General features: G+C 34.5%; 2 protein-coding genes across 5 annotated transcripts; both read right to left on the reverse strand.

Annotated features, from left to right (window-relative positions):
• Window positions 1–238: 238 nt before the first annotated feature.
• Window positions 239–3,285, reverse strand: LOC123534064 (uncharacterized). 3 transcript variants are annotated; one of them, XM_045316107.2, is made up of 7 exons: window positions 2,622–3,273; window positions 2,016–2,193; window positions 1,572–1,634; window positions 1,258–1,395; window positions 905–1,003; window positions 526–585; window positions 239–382 (listed from the first exon to the last, which is right to left on the reverse strand). In XM_045316107.2, the coding sequence occupies exons 1-6, from the start codon at window positions 2,685–2,687 to the stop codon at window positions 527–529; spliced, it is 603 nt and encodes a 200-aa protein (XP_045172042.2). In that variant the 5' UTR covers window positions 2,688–3,273; the 3' UTR covers window positions 239–382; window position 526. The 3 variants fall into 3 exon arrangements, with proteins under 3 accessions (XP_045172042.2, XP_045172041.2, XP_053375888.1); XM_045316106.2 differs by having other exon boundaries at window positions 526–590; window positions 2,622–3,263; XM_053519913.1 differs by lacking the exon at window positions 905–1,003 and having other exon boundaries at window positions 526–590; window positions 2,622–3,285.
• A 1,051-nt stretch (window positions 3,286–4,336) lies between these two features.
• LOC123534065 (uncharacterized) lies at window positions 4,337–10,747 on the reverse strand. Of its 2 annotated transcripts, XM_045316108.2 has the most exons (7): window positions 7,719–10,733; window positions 7,029–7,206; window positions 6,592–6,654; window positions 6,272–6,409; window positions 5,815–5,913; window positions 5,378–5,446; window positions 4,383–5,152 (listed from the first exon to the last, which is right to left on the reverse strand). In XM_045316108.2, the coding sequence occupies exons 1-6, from the start codon at window positions 7,782–7,784 to the stop codon at window positions 5,379–5,381; spliced, it is 612 nt and encodes a 203-aa protein (XP_045172043.1). In that variant the 5' UTR covers window positions 7,785–10,733; the 3' UTR covers window positions 4,383–5,152; window position 5,378. The 2 variants fall into 2 exon arrangements, with proteins under 2 accessions (XP_045172044.1, XP_045172043.1); XM_045316109.2 differs by lacking the exon at window positions 6,592–6,654 and having other exon boundaries at window positions 4,337–5,152; window positions 7,719–10,747.
• Between the last annotated feature and the right edge of the window lie 1,027 nt (window positions 10,748–11,774).

Below are 11,774 nucleotides of genomic sequence, written 5' to 3' on the forward strand. Positions count from 1 at the left end.
TTTGATTGTAGTATTGTAGCATTATAAAATGTTCTAAGAATACTCAGTTTTTGAACCGTATGTTTCTAAAATATACATTTTTCTTATATATTTTATATAACTGTAGAAAAAAATGTTTTACCGTAATGAAATCATAGCCGATAAAGTTAGCTTGTGAAAAGCCTGTATTACAACTAGGAGAAGAACGAGGGTCGCGAAGAAAAATGACAAATATTGCAATTGCAACAAACACTTTTTGAAGTTTCTATGAACTTTATTGTAAAAAATAAAATTCAGAACTTCATAAAACATCTTTAAAATATGATTCAATGGAAATATATGCAAAATTGTAGCAACAAATCAGCTTCATCCAAACTTTCTGCTGAAACCGTCTTTTTCAGCACTGAAATAAAGAAAAAGAAAACCTTCAGTACATCATTAATATTAAGACTAAACATGACAATGTTGATGATTATCAATCGTGATAAATCGGATATTTCCGTATAGCAACGTGACTGAAATATTAATTTTTTACAAGATACTTACATTATAATCTGGCAGTAGGTTGGAGGTCCTCAACTTCTCCACCAACAGCTCCAAAGATACCTGCACTAGAAACAAAATTGGCTAACGTTATAATATTGTTTGAAAAATTCGCAAAGGAAACAGGTTGGGGCTGATAGAAATTACAACACCTCCGCAAGTTCTGCAATCCTAAGGTTTTTATTTTATCTAGATCGTTGTCCAAGGTGATACACCCAGCATTTGATTAGTTGATATTGAGCTCAGTCTTAAAATTTAGCTATGGCAAGGCTGTTTCTATGGCTGCTAAGACTTCAGACTTGTTGTTTGACAATTTTGGTAGATAACGAAAATTTGTTGTAAGAAGAATACTGTATAATAAAGTCTCGTTTCAGTTACTTACCCATAAATTCTTTGATGTCTCTATGAATAGCGGACTGGTTTATGTTTGATTCTAATACAGCATTGGAAAGGCTTTCTGTCACTGCTATGTCGGCAATGTCTAAAACAAAAGACATATATCTTACCAAAGAGATGTTCCATATATCCTACACATCTGTAAAACATAATAAGTAAAAATGACTGAAACATCTCGTATATATAGGTGTGATTTAACCCACAACCTGCTTTATCTGACACCTTCATTTTTATTTATATAATGTTGGATAAAATAGGTTTTACTGTATTGTCTTAGCTTACGTACTTTTCATTTACAGGTATACATGAACGAGGTATGCATTATGAAATTATGCTTACGACTGATGACACTTGATGACATGGAAACGTTGTCTGCAAAATTCTCCACGATGACATTTTTGTTGCCATGCGACGCCTGCTTTTCCATCAACAAAGTTTCTCTAGCATTGGCTATAATACAAGACGTGTACTCCCCGACTGCAAAAGAAGACAATGGTGTTTAGATCTAAAGGAAGTTCTGTTTTATATAGCGGATTGTGGAGTATTAGCGGATTGTGGAGTATTAGCGATTTAAGGTGAATACTTTGTTTGAAAAACTAAACCTGAAGCCAAACAATTCAAGCACGTTTAAACCATTTAAGAGAAAGAATTACCTAGTTTTTCAAAGTCCTCATTACTTCCTGTAGCAGGCACACTTCCAGCAACTACTGGACATACTGCAGATGAAAAACTTATATATTCAAACCGATACTTAAGGAAAAAAGGAAAAATAACGAGAAAAAACTATGTTCCACGAAATTCATCTCCGTCAAAACGCTTCGAAGAAAATACATAATAAAGATGCCATTTTAGTGCAGTATAAAGTACAATTATTATACTGGATATTAACACAATAGATACCATTCTTAATCAATCTCTTGCGCAGGTGTATCTATAAGGATGTTTTACATATAATTCACAAGGTAACATTGCATTTACTTTGTATTCAGAGCTATAAACAAACAAATGTTTACTGAATTTCTGAATTCCAAAGACAAAAATCCGGAGGCAAATCCCAGAAATTTATGTTTTATTTTCATGAAATCTGAGCCACAAACCCTTTTCAGTTGTCATTGTAGCAGCTAAGCTTTCTGGTAGTACTTTGTTTGTCTTGAATGGAGTTTTACTGAGAACCATGTCCTTGGTACCAGTCTCGTTTACAATTGTTGATGGGTCTATAGTCTGACCCCTCCGAGCATAAAATCGTCGGCGGAGCCGGTTTCTGAATCTTGCCCACTAGAAACAACAAAAGGCAAATTTCAAAGATGTGAAATTATTGTAACACCAACTGAATGGACTGGCTGAATTAGAGCTTATTTTATTATTTTGCAAAAAGATAATATTTCCATAAATGGTATACCAATTTGTTTTCAAATCTTTAATTCACTGGTAGCACAATTACATTCAATAATAATAATAATAATAATAATAAATCGCGAGTATGCTCTTCTAGAGTGAGGCAGTTATCGAAGATAATAATAATACTAATTAGAAGAAGAAGAAGAACACTATTCAAAAACATATTACATATTTTAAGCTTCAGTGTGGTCTTATGTTGAAAACAAACAACAAAAATGACTACTCAGAACACATCAATATTAAAACAGATGAAATAAAAAAATACCCATATTATCTTTTCAGTGTAATTCAAGCGTTTCACTTACCCGTTCATTGCATGATTGCTTAAAGCTTACAATCCACGCAAAACATCCGCAATTTTCGTTATCCATTACGATTTCATGATGAAAAATTTGGAAGAATTCAGTGTTGTCAGCTTCACCTCGATGATCTGCCGTTACTAATGAGCGACGTCAATTGTTCTTATGACGTCATGACGCCAGCATGGGAGACCTATCATAAAGTCTGAGTATATACAAATGTCGATAGCGACAGGAGATACTATTATTTAGCCGTAGTTAATTTAATACTCAAAGCAATGAATTTTTTTTTCTCTCTTTTTTTTTTGTAATTACGCAGGTTATGAAAATATCATGAAATAACACAGCAAAACCAAAAACTGATTTTGTAAAGTACTACCAGAAACCATAGCTGCTACAAAGGCTTTGATTGTCCCTGGATATAGTTGTATCCCTTTGCAATGACGAAAAACGTTATACAGTGAAATCGCTTAATTTCTGGGCATGGAATTTCTTGGTTTTGGCCAAAACGCTTATTTTATGTATTGAAGAATTCGTGGAGGTAAAATTAGTGGGGATTTTACTTCTTCGTATGGATTTAGCTTCGTGGATTATCTCTACCTTAATGATATATAAAACTACAAAAAAATCTTGTACCATCTTACATATCTGATATTTTAACATTTTCCAGCAATGAAATTTATGGCCTTAGATCAGTTGTACATAATGATATTTTAATACCAAAATATCGCACAAATTATATGAAAATGTCATTTGGCTATAATAGTGCTAAAGTATGGAATATCATTCCACAGAATATCGTTGTGTGGATTCACTTACTTTTTTCAAAAACAAATATAAGAAATATCTAATAGGATCTAAATAAGCTGCAACTTTTTTTCTGCCATTGCTATTTATTTATTTTCTTTTGTGTGAGTGAATGTTTATCTGAGTGATTTGACATTTTTTCTATCTTTTTATGATTGATATACAAATCTACTTATTTTTTTTCTATTTAAATGGAGTGTTTGTCTAGAGTGAATGTTGTATTTAAATGTTTATCACTTGAATTCTGCCCTTTTATTACAATTAGAAAATCAGTTTTTATCTATTTTTTGTATGTTGAACTGTTGTATTAATTTGACAGAAGGCCACATTGAAACTTAACATGTTTAATATACTACTACTACTACTACTACTAATAATAATAATAATAACAATAACATCTTTATTTACAAAAGATAATACATGAAGACATAGATCAGTACAGAAGTACAAATGATGCATCTTAATTTTAAATGTGGCCTTCTGAAAAACAACAACATCCAAATACAATTTACACTATCACAAAACCTAATTAATATTCTTATTGATATCACATTCATTCTTAGACATATATCTCTAAAAATAAACATTGCCTTTAAGTATCCATTTATACAATTTTCATTTAGGCAATTAATTAGTTATGATAATCAGTTATATTATAATGGCATAGTTATAATTCAGCTGATATAAACAAAGAGATTCTTTAAGCAGTCAACTGCAAGATATACTTTTTATATTTATTTTTAAAAGATGTTAGAGAACATGTGGAGCGAATTTCATTTGGTATTGAATTCGAAACATTTTGCACCATTGTAACAAAAGTTTTTTTTACCATAATTTGTACGATATTCAGGTATAACTATGTCATTATGAGCAGCAGATCTTAGATTGTATGTTTCATTGCTGGAAAAGGTTAAAATTTCAGAGATATATGTGGTACCGTCTTTAAATGAAGTTATTATTATTATTTAAAGTGTCCGATTTATAGCACCGATACACGCGAAATAGTTGGGAAAAAACCGGTACTGGCCTCTTTGTCAGGTTGTAGATCCTCAAGAGCATCTCAGAAATTCGCAGTGACTGGACCGAGGTTGCAACCCGAGACACTCTGGATTGAAATTCAGGCGTATACACTAGATATGCCGTTACAATAACTAGCTTGTGATTAAAAAGAATATTACGTGGAATATAAATGAGCCGTGCCACGAGAAAACCAACATAATGGGTTTGCGACCAGCATGGATCCAGACCAGTCTGGATCCATGCTGTTCGCTTTTGAAGCCTATTGGAATTGGAGAAACTGCAATGATCCTGACCAGACTGCGCGGTTACAGAAATTGATACTCATGTATCAAGTATAGGTCCACAGTGAAATAAAAACAGAAACTGGCTTATATAAAACATGAAAATACCACTTTAACTGGGGAAAATCTTCTTTCCGCCTTTATCCTATTTCATTAGTACTTTTATACCTAGACCAGATGGCTCCCGCGCTGGATTCTTTGGTACTGTTATTAGCTTATATGAATATCAAATATGGTCAGCTACAATGGGTTCAAGAAGAAAAAAAATGACAAACAGTATATGCACTTAAAACAACCATTTTTTGAAGTTTCTATGAACTTTATTGCAAAAAATAAAATTCAGAACCTCATGAAAACATTTTAAAATATGAACATATATGCAAAATATTGATAACAAATCAGCTTCGTCTTGTTGTATCCTTTTCAACACTGAAACAAAGAAAAGAAGGTATTAAGGTTCATACTACGCACGTACTACGAATGTTTATAGTTATTACATAATAATCATTATTTTTTTTAAAAATCGCATACTGAGTTTTAAGGCAGGGGTAATCAGAATATATTCAGCCATTTCAATAAATACAAATTATTTGCAGCATTAAAAAGTAATTTACCTGTTGAATTAATGTCATATGATGTTGACAATATACTTACTTTAAAATCTAACTGTAAGTTGGTCGTCCTCGATTAACTTTTCCGCCAACAGTTTCAAAGACATCTGCACTAAAAACAATATTTGGCAAACGTTAAAAATTAATTGAAACTGAAAATGTAATCATTTGAAAGTGGAAGAAAAATTGCAAAGGTACGACACCGCTGTCTGTACGGTCGTTAGTTATTTTTTTTGTCAATGGTTCAGTGTCATAAAACCGAGTTTGGAGACCCGTTTCAAGCATCTGATTCATTGATACCAAGCTCAATCTCGAAACTGACAAGCTTGAGTCTGGTTTCTAAACGTCCTGGTCAACCGGTTGCTAAGAGCATAATTCAGATTTGTTTTTATTTCAAATTATTTGAGAATATGTAGATAACGAAAATGTGTAGCAAACAAATAACAAGGCTAAAGTTACCAGTCAGTTACTAGTACTTACCCATCAATTCTTTGATGTCTCTGTGAATGGAGGATTGGTTGATGTTCGATTCTAACAAAGCATTGGAAAGGCTTTCTGTCACTGCAATGTCGGCGATGTCTAAAACAAAAGACATATACCTTATCAAAGAGGTGTTCCGTATAACCTAAGCATCTGTCAAAATATCTGTAACATCTCGTATACAAAATGTATGCCGTAAATAGTGGTGTTTTTTTTCCATATAACCATAACTGGAAAATATGTATCCCGGCACAAATATTTAGAAGTCATGAAAGCAGAGATGATAAGACACTTTCTATATGATATTGCTGGAACCGACAACCTTCCTTATTCGACACTTTCATTCATTTTGTACCATTTAATGTTGGATAAAACAGGTTCTACTGTATTGTCTTAAATTAAGTACTTTTTGTTAGAGGTATACATGAACATGTATGTATCATGAAATTATGCTTACGACTGATAACACTTGATGACAAGGAAATATAGTCCGCAGAATTCTCCACGATGACATTTTTGTTGCCTGGCACCGCCTGAGTTTCCATCAACAAACTTTCTCTAGCCTTGGCTACAATGCAAGACACGTACTCTTCGACTGCAAAAGAAGATAAATCGGATGGTTAGTTCTAAAGAAAGTTCTGCTTTTTATAGCGGATTGTAGAGTATTCGCGATTTAATTAAAATGAAAGCGTTGTTTGCAAAACGGTATCAAATGATCTCGAGCAAAATTTTCAAGCACGATTAAAAGTGTCTTTTTCTTGTGTTTGAAATAATTACCTAGTTTTTCAAAGTCGTCGTAGCGTCCTGTAGGAGGCACACTTCCAACAACTACTGGACGTTCTGCAGATGAAACATGTATACATATATACAAATCGATAATCAAAAAACAAGAAATTGAAAATGTGATCGTGTGAAAAAAATACGTTCTACGAAATTCATCTCCGTAAAACATGTCATGAAGATACCGTTTTTAGTGTAGTATAAAGTAAATTATTTTCCTGTTGAAATTTTCCGCGTTGCTATCACAGAAGACACCACGCTTAATATGAAAACTTTTTAGGCATGTGTATCTATCATGTTATACTACGTAATTGCATTTACTTTTTATTAATCAAATGTATACTGAATATCAGAATTCTAAACAGTTAAAAAACCGGAGGCAAGTCCATTTAAAAATTTTGTTTTATTATATAAAATAAAAAAAACACACACACCTTTTTCAGCTGCCATTGTAGCAGCTAGGCTTTCTGGTAGTACTTTGTTTGTCTTGTATGGAGTTTTACTGAGAACCATGTCCCTGGTACCAGTCTCGTTTACAATTGTTGATGGGTCTATGGTCTGACCCCTGCGAGCATAAAATCGTCGGCGGAGCCGATTTCTGAATCTTGCCCACTAGAAACAACAGAGGAGGAGAATTGCATGGATGTGGAATTATTGTAACACAAATTGAAGGGATTGATTAAATTAGAACATATTTTATTATTTTGCAAATGTAAAAAACACCCGTTATTTCCACAAATTACTTCCAAATTCATTTTCAGATCTTTAATTCACTGGTAGCACAATTACATTTAATTTTTAATAATTGTAATAATAATAATGAAGAAAAAAATTCGCAAGTATGCTTATCTAGAGTCAGAAAATTACTGAAAATGAACAATAAGAACAACAATAATAATGATAATAATAATAATAGTAGATCTAACTTTATTAAAAATGCATATTTTAAGCTTCAATGTAGCCTTCTTATGAAAAGAAAACAACAACAACAAAAAAAAGCAACAACAAACAAACAAACAAAAACAAACAAAGCAAAACACGTTAATATTAAAACAGATGAAATAAAGATGCCCATCAAATCTTTTTAGTGTACATTTGTAATCAAATTGGCGCGTTTGACTTACCCGTTCATTGCATGATTGCCTGAAGCTTACAATCCACGCAAAACATCCGCAATTTTCGTTATCCATTACGATTTCATGATGAAAAATTTGGAAGAATTCAGTGTTGTCAGCTTCACCTCAATGATCTGTCGTTACTAATGAGCGACGTCAATTGTTTTTGTGACGTCATGACGTCAACGTCAGAGGCATATGATAAAGCCCGAGTGTACACAAATGTCGAATAGCGACAGGAGAAATTATTATATCATGTAGCCGTAGTTGAATTAAAATAAAAACATCAACATTCAAAGCAAAGAAATACTTTTCAAGAAATAACACAAGAAAACGAAATACTAATTTTGTTTTACGCTTTTGCAATGACGAAAAGTGTTACTCAGTGAAAGCGTTTAATTTCTGGGCATGAAATTGTGTGAATTGGGCCAAAACAATTATTTCGTGTGTATATGAAATTTGGGGATTTCAACTTCTGAATTAGAATTGTGAATAAGAATTATACTTGTGTGTTGGAATGAAAGTTCGTGATTATCGCAACATCGAAAAATTGTTTCTTCTACGAGTTTTATTAGTTCACAGTATTTGAGAATGATTACGAGTACTCTCTATTTTCTTATTTTCAACAGTATTTGAGCAATCGGCTGGTGAAATATATTAATTTGATAAATTATGCCATCTTTTTGTGACTGATTTTTCGTGAGAGAAACGTTTTTGGCTGCAAATGCCACATCGCTGACGTTTGCCACCTACATCGCTGACGTTTGCCACCCACATCTCTGACGTTTGCCACCTTTCACATATGTAACCAGAAAAAGAACATGCGTGTTTTTCTGTAGTTTTTTCACCATTTTAAAGATATTTTTGTGCATACGTAAAAAACTACATCTTTCTGGTCGATGGTTGATGCACATTTTCACAAGTTCGAAATTTTCTTTTATAGGATTTGTCTAATCTTAGCTCTGGTGGCATCTTTTTGCAGTGGAGAAGAACATTTATCTGAACGAAACACAAATAGGTTTATGCAAAGACGCTACAGACCATGTTTGGCAAGGAGCTTATTAGCAATCTCTAAAGAAGTTATTTAAAGTTTGTTTCTATTTCTATCTCTGACAACCTCTGTGTACATTGAAGCAGCACCATCTTAAAACTAGAAATACATTCTGCATGCCCACGGGCAGAATGTCGAGCCCGCCAGCACCTTTGACCTCTATTTTTGACCTTGACCTTAGTCCTAGGGACCTGGTTCTTGCGCATGACACTCCGTGTCATAATGGTGAATATTCATGCCAAGTTACATCAAAATCCTACGAAGAAGGAATGATCTAGACAAACTTCAATTTAACCTGTGACTTCCAACTGTGGTCTTGACATTTAAGATAGGAACATGGGGTTTGCGCATAGGACTCCTCATTGACTTCCACCAAGAGCCATCAAGCAGTTCGCGAGATATTTTTCAGAATCTGTTTTTCCATTTTCATCTGGTGACCAACACAGGCAGCCTAACAGACAAGCTTCCAAACAAAAGGAAGGCCCTTGGAAGGCATATTCTAACCAAATTTTGTGAACATCCGTGAATGGAGGCTATGGCATCCACCTATTCAAACAGCTCTCACTGAATTCTTGCTTTTAGTTTTAACTGCCCCTTTTGTAATGTGGTGCAGAACCTGAAGAATATTTTTGAGAAAGATCCGTGCTAGTATACTACAAAGTCTGATGAAGATAAACTATTGGGACATGAGCAGAGGTTGTTTTAAGAAAACTAACTTCCAGACAAACCTTGAAGGCACTATGAACACCCGTGTATCAGCCTCTCTGACCCTTTTGGCTCTGTTAAGCCCAGAATGCAACATCCGTCCTACCACACTAACAGAAGACAAGAGGGTCATGATGACCCTGGATCGCTCACCTGAGTAATATGAGCTACATGTTTCAAATGTCAAACTGATGCTAAAATATTAAGAAAGTAGGTCAGTAGGTCAAATTCATGGTCACTGAAAGTCAGTTTTAAAATTGGTGTGCTGCCACACTAACAGGTAACAGGTACAAGTAGGTCAGTAGGTCAAACTCATGGTCACTGAAAGTCAGTTTTAAAATTGGTGTGCTACCACACTAACAGAAGACAAGAGGTCAAATTCATGGTCACTGAAAGTCAGTTTTCAGGGTTCATACAACCAGACTGTCAAAAAAATTCAAGGGGTTTTCAAGGAGTTTTCAAGGAATTTTATTACGTTTTCAAGGTTAAGCAAAACAATGAACAAGCACTTATTACACACGAAATGACTGGCTTACAATTGGTGAACACTTCGTACATCCAAAATTACTATCACGTGATATAAGTTTTTCTATAAAGTTCCAATTTGCAATTGATCAACACTATCACACACAAAATAACTGGCAAACAATTGATCAACACTTCTTACATCAACAGCGACTTATCATGTCATATAAGATCAAGTTTAGGTGCCTCTGGCTGCTGGGGGCGAAGGTAGAATAGTAAACACATCAAGAGTGGCCGTGGGTGACTCTCGATCAGGTACATTTTTCTTGTGCTTCTCAGACTTGACGTGCGATTTCAGCGCCGATTTCACCCATTGAACTAATGTCAATAACTTTGTTACAATATTTGCACATGGCTTTCCGTTTGTTTTCGAGCTCGAGCAGCCATGGATATGATACAAGCCACTTTTTGTTGAAAATACACGACATTTTCTTCGATATCGGTAACGGAAATGGTGTCTGTAATTTTTACACGTCGTAATTTTCCTAGTCCCGGTCTGTTTAAAACCCGTATCGTACGGTACACATAGGTTACGTAGACATAAAACGTGGCGATGCGTACATATAACAAAGCGTCTTTTACGATCTTTTTTATTAAGCTGACCAAAATTTCTGAAGAAGGAAATTCAAGGACTTTTATCATAAAATCAAGCACTTTTCAAGCAGTTTTCAAGGCAAGAAACGAATTCAAGGAGTTTTAAGGAGGTTTTTGCAAATTCAAGCACGTTTCATCTAGCAGCTTGAAATTCAAGGAGTTTTCAAGTCTGTGCGAACCCTGGTTTTAAAATTGGTGTGCAAAACTGTATATGTCATCCAAATTTCAAGGCTGTATCTTAAAAAAACAAGAAAGTAGGTCAGTAGGTCAAGGTCACAGTCAAGTGACCCCTAATCACTTGGGGTCATCAGGTCATTATAATTAAACAGTCTAGGAAATATGATCTGATAATTTTTTAAGTATTTTTTCCTATATAACTCATATAACAAGTGACCCACAGGGCAGGGGCTCTTTTCACCCAAGGGGCATAATTTGAACAATCTTGTTAGAAATCCTCTAAGCAATGCTACATACCAAATATCAAAGGCCTAGGCCTTGAACTTTCAGACAAGAAGATTTTTTTCTCCTATATAAGTCTGTGTTAAACTTGGGAACCCCAGGGCAGGGCCTCTTCACCCCAGGGGCATAATTTGAAAATTTTGGTAAGGGAACACTAGGCAAGGCAACATACCAAAGCTTATGCCTTGCAGTTTCAGGCAAGAAGATTTCTATAGCTTTTTGCTATATATTAAGTCTATGTAAAACTTGAGACCCCCGGGGCAGGGCCCCTGTTCACTCCGGGGGCATAATTTGAACATTTTTTGTAGAGGACCACAAGGCAATGCAACATACCAAATATCAAAAGCCAATGCTTTGCAGTTTCAGACAAGAAGATTATAAAGTTTTTTCCTATACAAGTCTATGTAAAACTTGATACCCCCCCCCCCCCCAACGGGGCAGGGCCTCTTTTCACCCCAGGGTTATAATTTGAACAGTTTTGTTAGAGGACAACAAGGCAATGCTACATTCACAATATCAAAGGCCAAGGTCTTGTGGTTTTAGACAAGGAGATTTTTAAAGTTTTTTACTCTATAAGTCTATGTAAAACTTGTGACCCCCGGAGCGGAGCCTCTTTTCAACCCAGGGGTACAATTTGAACAATCATTATATAGGACCATTAGATGATGTCACATGCCAAATATAAAGGCTCTAAGCCTTCTGGTTTTGGACAAAAAGATTTTTCAGGTTTT

The sequence above is a fragment of the Mercenaria mercenaria genome, chromosome 12 (assembly GCF_021730395.1).
Source record: "Mercenaria mercenaria strain notata chromosome 12, MADL_Memer_1, whole genome shotgun sequence".
In the NCBI taxonomy this organism is placed as follows: Eukaryota; Metazoa; Mollusca; class Bivalvia; order Venerida; family Veneridae; genus Mercenaria; species Mercenaria mercenaria.